At 51.2% G+C, this 18455-nt stretch overlaps 7 protein-coding genes across 7 annotated transcripts; 5 read left to right on the plus strand and 2 right to left on the minus strand.

Annotated features, from left to right (window-relative positions):
* Positions 1–385: 385 nt before the first annotated feature.
* CCOS01_01830 (FAD binding domain-containing protein) lies at positions 386–2952 on the plus strand (the record flags this gene model as incomplete). The annotated part of the gene is made up of 4 exons (XM_060450023.1): positions 386–687; positions 743–1014; positions 1067–1437; positions 1513–2952. The coding sequence occupies 4 exons, from the start codon at positions 386–388 to the stop codon at positions 2950–2952; spliced, it is 2385 nt and encodes a 794-aa protein (XP_060318673.1).
* A 512-nt stretch (positions 2953–3464) lies between these two features.
* CCOS01_01831 (metalloprotease) lies at positions 3465–4441 on the plus strand (the record flags this gene model as incomplete). The annotated part of the gene is made up of 2 exons (XM_060450024.1): positions 3465–4315; positions 4372–4441. 2 exons carry the CDS (start codon positions 3465–3467, stop codon positions 4439–4441), a joined length of 921 nt encoding a protein of 306 aa, XP_060318674.1.
* Positions 4442–5388: 947 nt separating this feature from the next.
* Positions 5389–7122, minus strand: CCOS01_01832 (FAD binding domain-containing protein; the record flags this gene model as incomplete). Its single annotated transcript, XM_060450025.1, has 4 exons — positions 5389–5887; positions 5946–6562; positions 6617–6925; positions 7021–7122. The coding sequence occupies 4 exons, from the start codon at positions 7120–7122 to the stop codon at positions 5389–5391; spliced, it is 1527 nt and encodes a 508-aa protein (XP_060318675.1).
* Positions 7123–8446: 1324 nt separating this feature from the next.
* On the plus strand, positions 8447–9750 carry CCOS01_01833 (uncharacterized protein; the record flags this gene model as incomplete). The annotated part of the gene is made up of 4 exons (XM_060450026.1): positions 8447–9002; positions 9061–9178; positions 9254–9321; positions 9377–9750. 4 exons carry the CDS (start codon positions 8447–8449, stop codon positions 9748–9750), a joined length of 1116 nt encoding a protein of 371 aa, XP_060318676.1.
* A 2091-nt stretch (positions 9751–11841) lies between these two features.
* CCOS01_01834 (C-x8-C-x5-C-x3-H type zinc finger protein) lies at positions 11842–13669 on the plus strand (the record flags this gene model as incomplete). Its single annotated transcript, XM_060450027.1, has 4 exons — positions 11842–11928; positions 12059–12202; positions 12323–13399; positions 13481–13669. The coding sequence occupies 4 exons, from the start codon at positions 11842–11844 to the stop codon at positions 13667–13669; spliced, it is 1497 nt and encodes a 498-aa protein (XP_060318677.1).
* A 2240-nt stretch (positions 13670–15909) lies between these two features.
* Positions 15910–16977, plus strand: CCOS01_01835 (2,3-dihydroxybenzoic acid decarboxylase; the record flags this gene model as incomplete). The annotated part of the gene is made up of 1 exon (XM_060450028.1): positions 15910–16977. One exon carries the CDS (start codon positions 15910–15912, stop codon positions 16975–16977), a length of 1068 nt encoding a protein of 355 aa, XP_060318678.1.
* Positions 16978–17744: 767 nt separating this feature from the next.
* Positions 17745–18446, minus strand: CCOS01_01836 (uncharacterized protein; the record flags this gene model as incomplete). Its single annotated transcript, XM_060450029.1, has 1 exon — positions 17745–18446. One exon carries the CDS (start codon positions 18444–18446, stop codon positions 17745–17747), a length of 702 nt encoding a protein of 233 aa, XP_060318679.1.
* Between the last annotated feature and the right edge of the window lie 9 nt (positions 18447–18455).

Here is an 18455-nt window from a genome sequence, read left to right on the forward strand (position 1 = left end):
ATTCCACTATTCCATTCCCACGTGGGGCCGATCTGGATGGGTTTTGTCCGATGGTATTTAAGCTTCACCTCGGTTCCGAGCTGCCTGCCCTGGATCATTGAGGCTGTAATCAAGAATTCCCTCGACTTCTCAACTCCACTATCGTCGTCAAAGTCGTTGAAAAATACGTCAAGAGTCGTTATTGCCAATCCGGGTTGAATGCGCTTTGATGACGTCCGCAATGTAGCTGTTAAAAATTCATTGTATATAACGAGCTGCCGGGAGCCCGCCGATTTCACCAATTTGGAAGAAAGGCTTTACACTCTACTCAGCGAATAACTTGATTCAACACAATTCACTGGTCGAATTTGAAGTTAGAAAAAACTGACACCATTTTCTAGTCGTCATGCCTTCCAAGGACTTTACGGTTCTGATCGCCGGCGGCGGGATAGCTGGCTTGACGCTGGCGAACCTGCTCGAGCGCGTGGGGATCAACTATCTCATTCTCGAGGGGTATCGAGAGATGGCCCCCCAGGTGGGCGCAAGTATCGGCATTTTGCCCAATGGTTCTCGTGTTCTCGACCAGATTGGACTCTACGATGAGATCAGGAAACTCATCGATGAGCCTCTTTACAAGATGTCTCTTCGCGACTCCAAGGGCAACCCGACGAGTGAGTACTGTGGCGTAGGCCAGCAGATCAAGCAGCGGTGAGTAAAAGCATGTTTAAGGAGTCTCAAGAAGCTTTCTCATATCAGAATACAGACACGGCTACGAAGTTGTCTTCGTGGATCGTCAAATGATTCTGGAAGTGTTGTGGAAGAATCTGAAGAACAAGGACAGGATCCTTGTCAGTAAGAAGGTTATGCAAGTCTCCATCGAGCCGTCCAAGGTGAGAGTCGAGACAAGCGACGGCCAGTCCTACTCGGGCGACATCTTGATCGGCGCCGATGGCATCCACAGCAAAGTCAGAAGCGAGATGTGGCGGCTCGCGGATAGCCTGGAGCCCGGGTATATACCTGCTTCCGAAAAGAAGGGTAAGACAGCTAATCGTTTTCTACTCTCTATTGTCGACTGACAGAAGGGTAGAATGCCTGCCGACGGTTTACAAGTGCATCTTTGGCATTTCCATCATCAAGAACTGGGAGAACGGCACGGTGCAAACCAACTTCAACAAGCACTTCTCATACCTCGTAATTGCCGGCCCTTCCAACAGGGTCTACTGGTTCCTTTTCGTCAACATGGGCTACACTCACTACGGCCCCGATCTCCCCCACTACACCAAGGAAGACGAGGCCAAGTTGGTCAAGGAGCACCAAGAGGACAAAATCAATGAGAACTTCACCTTCAGAGATCTGTACGCTGCCAAGATCTCTTCAGTTTTGACCCCACTGCCGGAGTACGTCTTCAAGAAGTGGCACTTCAACCGCATCATGACCATTGGCGACGCCGCACACAAGGTAAGAGAACCTCTACTGCTAAAGAGGCCATACAGACCTCAGTGAGCATAGTATCGAAGATCTGACCTGTCTCAGTTGGAACCAATTGCCGGACAAGGAGGCAACAGCGCCATCGAAACGGCCGCAGTGCTGGTAAACAACCTTACAGAAGCCCTCAAGCAAAACCCATCAGGCGTCACGACGGAGCAAATCCACAATGTCTTCCTAGAGACCCAGAAGAAGCGAGAACCACGCGTCTGGCCCCTTGTTCACAATTCGCACAAGGAACAGCGTTTCGCCGCCATGGAAAGCCCTTTCTTGGAGTTCGCCGGTCGCTACCTCGTCCCAAGCCTGTCTATCGATGAGAAGGAAGGGCCCTGGAGCACAAACTTCGAGCCGGGTCACAAGCTCGACTTCTTGGACGTCCCGAAGAGGCCACGTGCGCTACCGTACCTTGACGAGCTTCCGAGCCAGAGACTCGACTCCTCTTTGCTACCTAAGCTTGTGGTGGGAGCTGTTCTTGCAGGCCTCTTGTTCCTCGCGCAGCAAGTTCTCGTCATCGCTCCCGAGGCGGCGAGTGGTGCCAGCTTTGTGGGCAAGCCTTTGAAGACGGAGTACACCGGTAATACCGCGATCGATTCTGTTCTCTCACTCCTCTCCTGGGCCTTCTCCGAGGCGACCTCGGGCCCTGACCCGAACACGAAGCTTCAATGCCTCTACTTCTTGATCAATCTCGCGCCCGTCATTTACATCTGGACGATCGAAGGTTATCGCAATGGCAACCAGCTCTCTCTCGTGTCTTGGCCATCTCTCTTCACAGTATACCAGCTAGTTGGTATCGGCAATATTGCACCGCTCTACTTCCTCATCAGTCTGCATACGACCAGTAGCGAAGTCTACACTCGTCCCACAGGCCGACCAATCCCATCAACTGTGGCGAAGGCGCTGGTTCCAGCTCTCTGTCTCGGATACATCATTCCTACCGCCCTCATGTTCATCCAGTATGGTGACTCCGTGGCCCAGCAAAACGCTATCGCCTTTTGGCAGCCCTCTCCTGTCTACGTCTCGATTCTGACCTGGCTCTTCTCCGGCATTCTTTCGGTCGCCTCGCCTATCAAGTCACTGGACTGGGAAATCTTTGAAAAGAAGGACCAGAGCGCGCTTCAGACCGGATACACACTTACGTTCGCCGCCACCGCTATCACACATGTCTGCGCTCTCGTGTACGCTGGCTTCAACCCCTCCGTGTCCCTCTTTGAGACCTTTTTCGACCTGCCGAGCATTGCGTCCATGGGCCTGGGGCTCAACATCGGTGGATTCTGGAAGTACGACATGCTCCTCTGTTTCGGTGCGGTTGCGGTCTGGTGCCTGTACACTGTCTTTGAACTCCGTAGGTTAGGATACGTGACGACAAAGGCCGCGATTGGGGCTGCGGCGGCCACTTTGATGGGTCAGGCATTAGTCGGTCCGGGAGCTACCTATGCAGGACTTTGGGCATGGAGAGAAAACGTCATTGCAGGTTTGATGATTGAGTAAGCTCGACTGAGTTGTTCAATGAACAATTAGGTTGACATCTGATTCTTTGAGCATCGCAATCGTCGCGTACTCTGTGTCAAGATCCGAGACCGACCTACTCAGTCTCGATTCGGTATCAACTCGTAATGCCGCTTCTATCAAGGATCAGTTATGCTTATTGTGGAAGGTGGTCTTCTAGTTGTACGGATCAACAACTGATTTGCCGGAAGTGTGGCAGATGATGGGGTAGCCAGCCGTTGAGGACAGGGATCCCAGCATTGGCACTGTAAATAGATGCATGAACCGACCTAATTAGCCAATTGCATTCAGAGCTAAGTGGGCATGAGAGCAATACGAGGAAAGTGGGTACAAGTTGATTTCCTAAATTGCCGTGCCCAGTCAAGAAAATCAACAGGCGGAATTTTGAAGTTAAAAGCCGGAAGCGCCGTATCATGTCGTGCTTATGAGACATTGAGTTGTTCTCGACATCGCAGACAATATCACCGACAAGACTAATTGCTAATTCCGTTACGATGAAGGGACTTGTTCTTGGACTTGCCTCGTTGGGCCTTGCCAGCGCCGTTCCTCGCGTCGAGCAGGCCCCCGTATCGTTCCGCCGGGGCTGTCAGGTCTCGGACGATGGCGCCATTCAGGCCCGGGATGCTGCCGCCGTCCACCTCACTGGCAAGTCGGCAACAGCCCGCCGTCAGACCTATCCCGGCAACTTCACCGTCGACGTGAACTTCCACATCGCCAGCACCGAAGCCCAGGCAGACCTCATCACCGACGCCATCGTCGACGCGCAGTGGAAAATTCTGCACGACAGCTTCGCAAAGTACAGCATCAACCTCGTGTTCAACTCCACCGAGCGCGTTGTCGACAATCTCACTGGTTCGGCGTTTCTCATCAATGAGGGCGGCTCCGCCGGCTGGGTCTACCACGAAGCCGAGTACAACGCCTACCTCAAGGCCTCCCGCAAGGGCGGCTACGACGCCCTCAATCTCTACTTCTTCAGCAGCTACTCTCCCGGCGCTACGGGGTACTGCCAGTTCCCTACCGTTCTTCCCGCAGAGGGTACGGACAGCTTGACCTTCGCCAAGGACTCGTGTCAGCTCAGCGCTATGACGATGCCAGGCTTCACTGTCGAGCAGGGCGGCTTTGAAAACTGGAACCTCGGCCACCTTGCTGTTCACGAGGCTGGCCACTGGTTTGGTCTGAACCATACCTTTGCTGGTGGATGTTCTGACACGGCGGGCGACTTTGTTGCGGATACGCCAGCACAGAGAACTGAGGTGTACGGGTGCCCTACTAACTCAGATACGTGCCCGGATCTACCGGGTCTAGATCCCGTTCACAACTTCATGGGCTACGCTGATGACTCTTGGTAAGTTTGCTTTTTGTGTCCAGCCTTTGGTGCTTTATTGCTGACTGAGTCTTTAGTACCAATGAGTTCACTCCTGGACAGAAAGAGCGCATGTTCTCAACATTTTTTGGATGGCGCAGAAAATAGATAAAGGCTGCGAATATGCTTCGATTCAAATATCTAGGTCGTATCATACTGAAAAACTGTTCAAAAGTATTGTAATACAAGCATTACGCCCAAAACCTGTCGTGCATACCCATCCTGAGCTGTTTGCAGATATTGCAGAACGTGAAATTATATTATAGACTATCTTGATGATAAGCGATAGCCTCCAATGCCGATTTGAAACTGGCACCTATACGGCGAACTTGCCCTTCTGCCTTTCAAAAGTTTCCAATTTTTCCAAGACGTGATTGATTAGGCTTATACCGCCTCTTGGGCTCTTTCTTGCGGTGTCCGAGCGAAACGAAGCACATTTCGTCTGCAGGATGAGTTGTGCGGTGTAAGTTCTGAGTCAAGCTTTGAAGGCAGATGAGCATAGACTTCTGGTAGCTTAGGAGAGCTGTTGTGATTGCATTATGCAGTGTGGCCTTCTCGGAGGGCGTTGAACTTTTGTTCAAGTTTCTATATTCCTCGGCAGCGCGTTCCGATCGTACTTTTATAGGAGCATGACCTCAACATGTAGTGAATCATTGGGCGGTAGCATAGGTGACTAAAGCTGGGAGCTCAGAGTCCAGAATGTGAATAATGTTAGCAATATTATCGCCATCTTTCATAGTTGCTGATTCAGTATCAGGGGCGGTCTTTTGAGATAACACAAGCAGTGAAGGCAACATTTGAGACTCATGTAACATGGACTGACGGAACGCATTAGTCTTCTTGTCTTTCACTATCAATGCACATGTAATCCTCTATCAGGTGCATTGGTCTTATGACACATGCAATGAGCACGCATGCTTTTTCTGCCTTACTCACGGAAATCCCGTGGTAGTCACTGATAAACATTACTTCATCTTGATCAACCTCAGCTATTACTAATTGAGCAGTGGTTTGCGTCTATTGGCACATACAGCCTCCAGACTTCGAGCGGGGTTTCATAGCACCACCTTAGAAATCTTAAAACCTCCTGGGATCCTAGTCTGGAAAACCCCGGTTGGATCGTACTTGGCAGCAACCTCCTTCAGAAACCTGACATTATCCTCACCATACGTGCTGATTGGATCTTGGGCAGGGTTCACGTAGTTGAGGTACCGCCATGCCGTCGCCTTCCCATTGGCTTCGGCGTAAGCCTCGAGCTTCGCGGTCATAGCGGCCAGCTTGGCATGAGCCAGCGCCTCTTGTTCTCCAGTGCGAGTCTGGGCTTGTACGAGCCAAACAATCGAGTTATGTGTCAAAGATGTATCGAGACCCAGGACGTTGTTGCCGCTGCCCTTTGTCGCAAAGTGCCTGGGTAGGGGCTGACTGACGACAGAAAGACCGAGATCAGGCGAGGGGATTAGGGCCTGAAGTTGTATAAGTAGCTCATCATATAGCTCTGACATCTTTGTCATCATGTCAATGTCGTTGTGGAAACAAAGAGAGAACCATACGTTCCTGGGTAATGTCAGCAGGGAAACACGAGATGAATCATAAGTGTGGATTAGTCTCATACCTCTTGCCTCCAGCCGTGGCATAGTCCGTGATGAGGGTGCCGTACGTTTTCCGCTTTCTGTCATCGATAATGGCAGGAATACTTGCAAGAGGAGCGAATGAGGTTGAGTTGGCGATGCCAGCCGTGTTGATGGCATTAATCGCAATCATGGGCGGCCCCTCCCCAGAATACGTAAAGGTGACGACCTCGGTGTCTTCTGGATGATCCTCGTTGATGTCAATGAGCCTCACAAACTGCTCCATCACAGCCTGCTTCTGGTCATAACTCATGAACAACAAGCCCCCATAGAGACCTCCGTGCGCCGCCGGGAACGTCTGCATGTCGAAACGAGTCACGATACCAAAATTGCTGCTGCCACCCTTCAGAGCCTTGAACAGATCTGGGTTCTCTCCCGCGTTGGCGTTCGCGATTGACCCGTTGGCCAAGACCACCTCGTAGTTTTTGACATCGTCGCAGGCAAAGCCTCTGGTACCGGTATGGAACGAGGCGCCGCCGCCGAGAGTCAGACCTCCGACGCCAACATTACCCTCGCGTCCTCCGGTCACTGATTGGCCGTATTTCTCAATCTCCTTGTAGACCGATCCCCACCTGGCACCTGGTTGGATCGATGCCGTGCCCTTTTCAACAGTTAGAAACGATCCATTACGTTGTCACACGATGGAAACACATACACTGCAGTTTTTGTAGATTGTTGCATTCATGCGGCTGAGGTCAATTGTCACGCCTTGAGCCACATTATTGGAAGGGTAGTGAGAGTGACCGCCAGCCCGAACAGCAATATCCCAGTTGCCAGCTGAGCTCGTCTTCACGAGAGCTGAAAGGGCGGACGAGACTTCCTCTGTTGTCTCGGGCTTGACGACGCACCATGGGTGAAGCTGCTGGACGGTTCCGGACCAGTATGATGCGATGCTGGAGTTATACTCCGAATCAGGCGGAAAGAACACCCGATTAACTAGTCCAGCTGCAATAAGAGCATCGCACTGCGTTGAAACAGTGTCAGCATCTTTTGGGTTGAACCCTCCAGGAGGCCAAATTGCAGGGAAAGGAGCGCACTTACACCTGAGTAACCACTTACGTCCGGAACTTGACGGATGCTTGGTTGGAAGCCTGCAATGATTTGAGCAGTCGAAGAATCGAGAAGCAGAAGCGCGGCGGAAAAGATGGAAAGAAGAGCCATGGTTCCGAACGTTGGCTGCGTCGCGGTGGACACAAGAGGTCTTCTTCAGACTTCAACGTCAGGCCTCGTGGGAGATCACATATCAACGAACGACTCAGCTCTGGAAGAAAATGCGTGCAGCTTCATCTTAAGCAAAGCCCGCGTCGCTCGAGGTGAGAGATAGGATACAAAGAAAGGTACACTCTGAAAGCGAATCCGAGATGGAGTCGCAACCGAGCAATTGAGAAAGAGACTATTATGGCAAGCGATGGTGGCAAAGTAAAGGGGCCCCTGGCAAAAAGCAACGATAACATGCTGAATTGAGCAAATAACGCCGTCACAGATTGCGGTTCCAAATTGCGGATATTTAGCTGCATCGCGCGTAATGTAATAATGCAGAACCGATACGCTGTGCCACCAACCTGCAGATGGTTCCAACAGGTGGCGAGGTCCGGAAGGCTCCCGAAGTGGCCTTGGCAATAGAGTATTATTGCAACCAACAGTTTAAGACACTTGGTACACGGTTAGCGAAGAACAAGACAACCCACTTGAGATTAAATAAGTTCCTCAATACGCAAAGTACTCCGGACTTCTCTATCCTAACAATAAGTAGAGTGATTCAACATCCCTTCGTACTGAACGAGCTTTGAAAGTTCGTTTGTCATCTGAAGCGGTAGAATCCAAATGTGAAATCCTCCTTGCAAATTTCGAATCCTTGTCTCTGCACGTTGGTTGCAGATTTCTTACGCTTGCATGCGTCCAACAAACATTGGCGCGCCAACGGGGCACGTATTTCCATACCAGGGAATATCTGTAACTCCGCTTTCAGTCAGCAAGTCACAGGCTCTTTCACAGAGCATGGCTTCGAAATCATGCTAAGATTGATCTCCGGGTTCCATCAGGGATTTACTGCCGGATGGGTCCCCTGCTCGACTGACAGACTTGACCTCATACATTGGAGGCAAGCATGGGTATACCGAAGGACCAACAAGCCGTTATGCACATTGGGAAACCTTGGGAAGATTTCGTTCTGTTACAGCAACAGGAAATTTCGTCCTTAATATCAAAAGTTCTCGGGGGTTATCTCACCCTGGGTATTCTCAAGACGCCACCAGACCGGGAGTTCACAAGTTCCAATCGGTTCGCTGACCCATTCAAACCACCGATTTTCTGAACACGGTTGGTGTCTCCGTGTGGACTTTGTCATGAAGCAGCACTTGTCTGTAGGCTTTTCTTCTACTTTCTGCTGAATTCCACAACCTAGGTTCTCTTAAGTCTGCGGCTGCAGAAATAAACGGTGATTTCAAACTTCAGTTCAAACCGTCAATGTCAACAACCCTTCTCGATGATCCCATTGGAAATTACCCCACGGTTTGAGAGTCTGCCTACCCCAGTCAATCCAGGTGATCCAGCAGCGCTGATCAATGGCTCAATATGGCCCATGGTAGCAATCTCGACAGTCTTTCTAGCCCTCCGGATCTACTGCAAAGGCTTCAGAGTCAGGTGGATGATGTGGCTGGACGACTGGCTTTTGATCGCCGGATGGGTCTTTCTGATCGCCTCGCAGTCCTTCTTGAGCGAGATGATGAGGCTGGGGTTCGCGAGAACCTACGGCGTCACGCCGGCCATGAGCACGATGTTGTATTGCGCCGACAACTGCCACAAGATCTCCTTGGCTCTGACCAAAACTTCGTTTGCCGTTACGTTGCTTCGAATTGCCTCTGGGTGGCAGAGATACATTATCTGGTTCTTGGTCATTACCATGAACATCCAGTTCATCGTCCACATCATTCTCACCTGGAGAGCTGTTTGTCCTAGAAGACCTGGAGATACAACTCCTCACCTTCCAGGCTCATGCTGGTCAGCACAAGACGCAATCACCTTGGGAATATTTGGAGGATGTATGTCCTCTTTCCCGCGAAGTTATTCTATGCACTCCGGCTTTCTTACTATTGATAGTGTACTCCGCCGTCTCAGATTTTGTTCTCGCGTTATTACCTTGGAAGATCGTTTTGAGCCTACAAATGAAGAAGCACGAAAAAATCGGCGTTGGAATGGCCATGAGCATGGGGATCTTGTAAGCATGGCGCCACTTTCCACCTTCTTTCTCCTTTTCTGGAGAGTTTCAGCTAACCCGAAGCTGCCTGGCCAGAGCGGGTGTGATGGGTATAATGAAAGCTGTCCAGAGTATCGCGATCATGGACTTCCTTGGCCCTGATTGTGAGTAACTGGCCCCATAAGTTCTCCTCACGTTCACTGATGACCATTGTTCAAGACTTTTGGAAGGTCTGCATCTTTTGGGTCTGGGCGATGGCAGAACCCAACGCGACCATCATTGCAGCCTCTATTCCCGTTCTTCGAGTGCTCTTCCGAAACGCTCTGAGTAGCCGACCTTCAGAATACCCCTCTGGCGCATACATTCGATCGGATAACCTCAGCAAGTTTCAGAATCGCGGCATGTCTGCTATTTGCTCCTCAAGAAATATGGACCGCGACAAGAGAGACAATGACAGTGATCAGGAAATTTTAGGTGGGATTATGAAAACAACGGAGGTATCTGTGGACTCCATCAACTATGATGGCCAAGGCCGTCGGTTCGGGAAGAAGGCACCACGGGAGGAGCACGGCATCGAGCTTGCCAATCGATGATCACTGGTGTCCAAAGTTACGGCCGATTATGAGGCGTCCACGTAAGAGAGACATCAAATGTTATTTCGTGGATTTGAGGAGTCGGTTATGGTGAACTGAGATGATTTACTGCGGTGCCCAATGGGTCTATGACATGACCCTGGCAAAATATTGAGAGCCCTTGTTGAATGAGAACGGAATTAGGCCCAGCAGTGACGCTTTGTTGAAGGTCAGAGCTCATCGGTACTATACTATCCATTCCTCAACCTCCTCGCCTCATTCATTATCCATGCTCTTGCTAGCCATGAATTTCTAATGCTTTGTATCTTCGGAGCAGTTCCTCCCCTAAAACCAGGTTTGAATGTCTATCGTGGCTCCCGGTGTCGTCGAGTCGCCCGCCTAGAGTTGCCACGGGATCCACCGCCGCCAGAGAATCCGAAACACATCTTAATTGGCTATGTCTGCTTTCTTGGTCTTTGTGATTTTGTATCTTGTAGTCGGGTGTCCTGCTGTGGAGTACCTTAGGTAATGTGGTTTGAGGAGGAGTCGATTGTCGGTTACTTCGGTGTTGTTTACACTTAGGTAGGTAAGCTAGTATGAGGTGCCTTGTCTTTGGGCGTACTTAGCGTTCAATTTATTGCTAAGTGGTTCTCTCTCTCCAGAACAGTGAATTCCTCCAGGCGTAGTGAATTTAACACACCTGCTGAGATGACGATGATGACAAACTCGGCCATTCGCCCTAACAATAGTCCACATGCTGCGTTGCGATCTGCCTAAATTGCATTCCTGATTCATAGTTTTCGCTTGTTTCAATCTGGATTGCGCCCTTGAACCGCTTCTGAATTTCCATCCACCCAAAGAAGCCTAAAGCTCCATGGAAGTAGGCACGGTTCATGGAGTCATTTGTGGTGGTATATATGCGTTCTCAATGCGTGCAGTTGAAGTGCCGGCATAGCTTGTTAGAACAGGCTTGTTTGACAAGACATCAAGTCATGCGCACGGGAGACTAGCTTAAAACATACATAGGAAAACTCGTATTAAACCCTCAATCTACCTGTTCTAACTGCTTAGAACCTACTGATATCGTGCGCTAGGGAATGTCAGTAATTCATCTGCAATTGATAAGGAAACCTGAGGAAGCTTTAGCCCGCAGTGTCGTCAACTCCTCAATTATTGTCACCTTTGAACGGCCATTCTCATTTGCCGCTCCGATTCGTTGGTTCGTCCAATCTAGGCCTAGTCAAGCAGTTGATGAGTTGGATTGAGATCCGATCAGTGTCTACTGGTTGGTGGTTGAGTCTCAATTACTCAAGTACGTAGCTGTCATGCTAGCAGACGGCTTGATTAGTTTCAGAAAAAGCCCGAAACATGATTTGGAAAATCCTAGAATCTTAGTCCTGCGCAAAGTTAAGCGCCAAATGTCAGAAGCCAACTCGTTCTTTACATGTGAGTTTGCCCAGACTTTGGGGATACTTGTCACAAAGCTCGGACGACTCGACAAAGTGAGAGACGCAAGATAGCAGGGACAAAACAGGGCATGCCACGTTTAGACAACAAACACAAGCAGCCGCCTCCATACCAAGCGCTCCGCTTACGCACAAACAAATTCTCGGTCAACAGTTCGCACACTTGATCTTTTTACCTTGATTTTTTTTCCGCCACCATTTCAGCAGATTTTATGAAGGTTGGCGTTGTTGGACTCTTATTCTCTTATTCAATCATGACGAGAACATGCTCAACATATGATCTGAATATGTTCAGGGCAGTACAAGAGGGGACCCCTAGCGCGGGATCCTTTTACAGGGGGCTTTTCTTAGCCCCAAAACAATCGCCGCCCGGCAATCTGAATGGCCTGGAGGGAAGGAACCTGGAAGCAACCTAGAACGCTCCAACGACAACCCTGGATTGACCCCACCTGAGACGCTTAAGTAAGGGCATGTTTCCCCGGGTCTGGTCACAAAAACTTCATCAACTTCACCTCACCCCCTCCAATCTCACCACCAACTCATAGACGTCGCCGCATCACTCTTTCATCAATACAACAGTCAATAATAGGTATTACGGAGAGCGGGGTCGTTTGAGAAAATTTTGTCGCTACCGCTTTAGCACACCATGGACGAAATGGAGGATTTATCGGCATACGTGCAACAACTGGAGCTTTTCCGCCGCAATGATTACACTCGTGATCAGATGATCCAGGTGAGATTTTGAGATTTCTGGAGCCCCGACGATGGTAACGCCCGCGACTGCCTGATTATGGCATACGCCATGGCTATTGCCATCTTGCTTCGTTCATTTCACGAGCGGTTTACTGACAGGCATTGTCTAGGATCTACTTGCTCGCCACGGCCAGCTTCAGCAAGCTTACCGGGAAAAGTGCGATGACTACAATAATGAGCGCGAATCGCGCCGGATGTGGCAGACCAAGGCCAATAATCTGGGAAAGGACGTAGTGGCTCTTAACAAGGCAAATGTACGTCTGGTTCTCCCCTCGTTCGTGGCCCATTCAACCAACTCATCGACCAGCCCTCGGCGCTGAGCTCAAGCTGTCACGCCCGAGCCAAGCATGGGAAGGTGCTGACTTGTGAGACAGGAATCTAATCCATTCGTCTTTGTTATAATTGATGGCGATGGCGCCATCTTTCAGGAATCTTTATTGAAGAGGGGCGCAGAAGGAGGTGCCGAAGCCGGGTATCTTTTGTCGACAGAGATAAAGAATTACGTTACCGAGGCCTACCCCGAGGCTGCCAGCGAAGACTGGAACATAATCGTACAGGTGGTACTTAACATGGATGGCCTTGCAAAGAAGCTGCACGCATCCGGTATCATTCCCTTCACCACCTCAGAACGAACTCTCATCGATTTCGGACGCGGCTTTGGCCGCGCTCAGCCTCTATTCAGCTTCATCGACGTCGGCTCAGGCAAGGAGTCGGCCGACCACAAGATCCGCGAGATGCTCCGCGTCATGGTCCGCATCGGCCAGTGCAAGCATATCTTCTTCGGCCCCTGCCACGATAACGGATACCTCCCGGTCTTGGAGCCGTATAAGCTAGACGATAAGGTGGCTTCAAAGTTCACCCTCATCGAGACGACCCCCGCCGAGGAGGGCTTTAAACAGCTCAAGTTCCACAGAATTATCTTTAACTCTGTCTTTATGTCGGAAAAGCTTCCCGAAAGAGTCCAGCGACAGACTATGGGCATGCCGAGTATGCTTCCTCCTCCCGTCTCCTCCGCACCGACCGCCACCATCTCCGCCGCCGCTAAACCGCCCACCGGCCCGTACCACTCCAACTCCAACTCCGCAAACAACGGCGCCGCCGTCGAGCCGCCTCGCGTTACCAGTCCGCTGTCCAGCGGCTCCCAGACGCCCGCGTCTAGTTGGTCTACACTGACGCGGGTCTCGACGGCGCCCAAGCCCATTGACATCTTTTCTACAAAAAAGGCGCCGCAGCCGAAATACTACCTCATGAACGCCGACAGCCAGCGCATCGACGAGCCGCTGCCGAAGGTCGACCCTATGGTAGAGAAGAGATTCAACGCGCGCATGACGGAGACGGGCAAGAAGTTCTGCAACAATTACCACCTACACGGCGAGTGTAAGAATCCAGTCTGTTCCTACATCCACGGCGATAAGCTTAGCGCCAGCGAAATGGTACTATTGAAGCAAAAGGTGAGTTTCATTCGTTGGCTTCGTGATTTCATGGGGTAGTCTTTCTTCATTTTCGGGCATTAGGCTAATTTGTGACAAAAGTCTCGCGGTATCCCCTGTAGCTTGGGTTCCGAATGCGACGACGTAAACTGCACACTCGGCCATCACTGCAGATGGCTCAAGGACTGCAACCACAGCTACTGCCGCTTCCAGGGCTACCACGACATCAGCCCCAAACCGAGAGTCAAGTGCTTCGAGGATGGCAGTATGAAGATTATCGATAAGCTCTAAGATTATTTACCGCTCATCCATCATTCAACTAAAGAAGAAAAGAGAAAAGAAAAATGGCCAAGACTGGCATAATAACCACTGCGGGTTGAAGCTCAAGAACCGGGAGGTCGGATCTTGGTGCTTTGGGGCATAAAAGATTGATGTCAGACGCAGGGAAGATTGTGCCCGTCAATTGAGGATATCACGATCTGGCACGATGAAAATCATATAAAGGCAGTGGGGATGTGAGGATGGCCTCGCTCTTTGTTCACGTCAAGCAGCACCCACCGGTGTAGAAAACCATTAAAGGTTCAGAGAACTAACATTTGAAGACGCAGGACTGTGGACAAGCATCGTCCTCGTGGCCTTTTACTTCTTCACTGCAGTGCCCCATAATCATTTCTCTCCCACGCGCAATAGAAAACCAGGAAAGGGAAGGAGAAACTGGATGGGTAACAACTGACCCTGCAACCAACGCCCCTGTGCGCCGACTAAAAGCGCGTCGACCTCTGATTTCAATGAGGTCCGAAGCCCACTGCAGAGAACCATTACACACACACACACACACGGCGCCCGATCTTGAAAGAAACTGCAGGCAGCAAGAGACTCGTCCGAATTGTTGCCTAATATGCAACGCCCGTGTTTAAATCGAATGCTCATGCCCAATGTGCGGCCTTGTACCACAAAAAGCCCCTCTTTCCAAGTTCGAGGCTGATTCGTTGAGAGCGGTGTCTTGGAGGAGAACATTGCGTATACATGGTAGGTGGGCTTCTGCAGCTTACACCTTAGCCCTTGACGCGCGCGCGTCAGCAAACATCATGCATGACAAGTACCTGCGCTACCCTAGAGGGGTACTTTGTTAATGGATGTAACCGTATCCCATTGTTCTTCGATTGTTGTCGCCTACGAAGCACAAGAGCGCGGTTTAATGACTGCTGGCAGAAATCATCCAAGAAGCCAAATCTTTGCGTAAATCCACGCATCAATAGTGATTATATCGGAAATTCAAAAGTGAGTAGCAAGCGTCAGTTGTCAATTTGGATTTGATCCCCTTGAAACACTTCAATGGCAAAGCCATACTTTCCCACATCGAGCCGAATTCTTTTGTTGATTGGGATGATGGCTTTCGCTCAGCCCATTTTCTGTTAGATAAATTGATTCTCTCAAAAATGTCGCCATCGGCGTTTCAAGGCCATCTCCGGGCGCCTGCTGATGCTTCACGTTGGCATGGACTTTTGCACAATTTTCCCGGCGTTTTTGGAAACTCGAAGACAATCAGACGACTAAATAAGGCTTCGAAATAGTTGATACATTTTTATACCGAGTCTGTGTGATGATTGAATCACTTGGTTGTGATGCGCTATGAAGACGCGTGCTAGATTCTGTTCCAACAGCTTCAGCCTTTGTGCTTCCTGCGCGACTATTTGGAAGGGACAAAATCGGATCAGGTTCATGTTTGGCTCAGAAATAGAAACCCGTTCCATGTGAGATTTAGTCTAGCAACTGACAGATTCTGCTCTCATTTTCAAGCATTTGATTAGTGAGATTAGTCTGACGTAGCAAGCTAGAGTCATGCACAGAAGCTCGGTGTAGGCTCATTATTTTCGCCCGGGCAAGGTGACTAAGTCCATATTGTGGAGCGAGCACACTTGCCGTCACCCGATGAATGGGACAGACTTAGTCTCTCCCGTGTCCTGAGACCTAGGTAGACATTCAAATTCTTCCGGGCCGGTAAGAACCCATATCGGAGCCTCCGCTATGACGCTAGACGTCGGAAGCGCACCATCTATCCGGTGGGGTCATCGCGGAGATAACGCGCACTTCCCATTGGATATCGGAACAGCACCTGGGGAACGGCAGTAGATCTCTTGGCGGACATTGGATGCCGCTGCAAAACTGGAGATGCTGCCATCAGACCATGAACATGATTCAGCGACTCCATTATCTCCTCCAGAGTCTAGAAGTTGCAATCAGAATGTGAGATGGGGTGTCTCAGACGTCATGTTGGCCGGAGTTCTCGGGATGAGCGGGTGTCGCCTCGCAGTGAGTTACCATTGTGATTAGTGAGTCTTCGAGAGGTGAGGAATGAGAGACTCGATTCCGTATAAGAACCGGTCGACGATGCTCCTATCCAAGAGCTTCTGTTCCTGGCTCATCAGAACACAAGAATCAACTCCAGACATCTCTTACAGGAGCTCGATTACCCTCACCCTCTAAATCTCACCACACTTCATCCAAAACCACCACCACCAACCATCAAAATGCTCGGCAAGATCGCCCTCGAAGAAGCCTACGAAATGACAGGCATGGAAGCCAAGTCAGAGTACGAAGCTTCCCTCTACATCAACCCCTCCGACCGCGCCCGCTATATGCGCCAAATCAGCGACCTCAACTCGGAGCGCGTCAAGCTCGCCGACGCCCACGGCATCGGCTACACCATCGTCTCCCTCACCGTCCCCGGCATCCAAGGCATCGCCGATCAAGCCACCGCCGAACGCCGCGCCACCGAAGTAAACAACTGGGCCCACGGCCAAATCAAGCATAACCCCTCCAAGCTCGGCGCCTTCGCCTGCCTCTCGATGCACGACCCCATACAAGCAGGCCGCGAACTCCGCCGCTGCGTGACGGACCTCGGCTTCCACGGCGCCCTGCTCTGCGACTTCCAGCACGCCGGCCCCAACGGCGAGACGTACAAGTTTTACGACCAGCCCGAGTACGACGCCTTCTGGGAGGTCGTCTGCGCGCTGGACGTGCCCGTGTACATCCACCCGGCCGCCCCCGCCGACGTCGTCCTCGAGAAGCTCTACGCGCAGCGAAAGTACCTCATCGGCCCGCCCCTGTCCTTCGCCAACGGCGTGAACCTCCACCTCATGGGACTCATCTCCAACGGCGTCTTTGACCGCTTCCCGAAGCTGCAGATTATCGTCGGCCACCTGGGCGAGCACCTCCCCATCGACCTGTGGCGCATCAACCACTGGTTCGAGGACGTGAAGAAGCCGATCGCCGCGGCGGAGGGCAACGCGGACCGCATGTGCAAGAGGACCGTGTACGACTACTTTAGGGAGAATATCTACGTCACCACGTCGGGCAACTTTTCCACGCGCGCGCTGAAGTATGTGGTGGACGAGGTTGGGGCCGACCGCGTGCTGTTCTCGGTGGATTACCCGTACGAGACAATTGAGATGTGCTCTGCTTGGTGGGACGGCCAGGCCGAGGAGGTGAAGGAGGCGGTGGGCGGCGTTGAGAATTATCGCAAGATTGGGCGTGATAATGCGAAGAAGCTGCTCAAGCTGGGCGAGTTCCATGACTCTGAGGCGCCTGTGTCTTGAGAGGGGATTCTGTTTGTATCATATTAGTAGCTTGAATAGCCCACACTGAATATTTGGTTTATTCCACTCTGAGAACTCAGCTTTCCCGTTGGCTTCCATGTCTGCCCTACCAAGATGAGCGCTGAGGCGAGGAATCTCAATCGCTCTCCAGCGGTTTCCGGTCGAATATGTCCATCAATTTGGAACTGGAACTCTTCCATGCTTGGTAGGGACACATGACCTGAGTGGACTCGTCTTGGGGAGTACGATGAGGTCGATGTGTATAGCACGTTTACGGCGAGTGAGGTGGCTAAGTTGGGGGTTACCCCTTGCGAAGAGGAGGCTGCTCTGTTAGGATTCGGTAAGGAAGAGGGTATCGTGACTTTGGCGGGAGAGACTTCGGAGGATGCTCGTGGCGAAAAAAGACGATGGTGGAATCTGAGACGCCACTGAGCAGACAATGGATCTGTAATTCATCGACGCGGTCTCTCGACTTTGTACGCGGAGGCATCATCTCAAAGTTAGCTACTTGATGGCTGAATAAATATTTCCTGGCAATTTGCAATCTTCAAGGCCACGAAGCAAGACTATTGTCGAAAGAGGTCCGGATTGGCCGTTAGCAATAGCCAGAGAGTCACGAAGGTCAGAGGAGAGGGTGATGAAGTAATGACAACAATTAACTCGAAAATCCCCTCCGTCCCTCCAAGCAGCATATAAATACATCAATTAGTCTACCCCTCAATCATCGCACTTCGTTCAGTTCCGTTGACCAATCCCAAGCGTCCCTTTCAGACCTTTCGAGGACGCAGAGCCACCGAGAATCGGTTTCCTAAATCGATTGGTGCGTTCTCGGGACCTTCAGACAGGAGCTCAGCGAGATTGCCCACGGACCGGCGCTTCTCAATCTGATCGGCAGAAGAGCGCTTCGTAAATTCGGCCTCAGACCGACGCTTGATGAGATGGCTCGCGGAAAAACGCTTTTTGGTCTTGTCCAAGGCCTGACCTGAACCGCCACTCTTGGAACGTTCATGACCTTGCGACTTCTGGGCTGTAGCACTTGGTACACGCTCCTGCACTTCGGACAGAGGGTTGTGTGTTCTCTGGTAAGATTGCTGGCGCGAGCGCTCGTCGATGCCCGTGGCGACGTTCTCTTTGTCGCTGAAAGGGGTTTCACGGCCCGTCGCCGGTTCGTTGGGATAGACTCTGGTGGGATTTCGGGTGCCCGACGTTGGCTCGGGAGTCTGGCGCTGCCGCTTTCCTTCCTTTTTGCCGCGCAAAGCCAAACTTGGATTGCGTACAAGGTTCTTGGTCTGGTTCTTGGCATTGCTCAATGAACGAGTAACATTCCGGCCCGCGGTCTTCACACCGGACATGATCGACGCACTCCTCTGAAGACTCGGAGGCGACGCAACGTTGGATTCTTCTTCGGCGTCGGGGGTCTGTTGTTCAGATACCAATGAAAGACCAAAGGCGCGGCCCACGGTTTTCATACCTGAGAT

This window comes from Colletotrichum costaricense (genome assembly GCF_030867565.1).
Source record: "Colletotrichum costaricense strain IMI 309622 chromosome Unknown Scaffold_2.1, whole genome shotgun sequence".
NCBI lineage: Eukaryota > Fungi > Ascomycota > Sordariomycetes > Glomerellales > Glomerellaceae > Colletotrichum > Colletotrichum costaricense.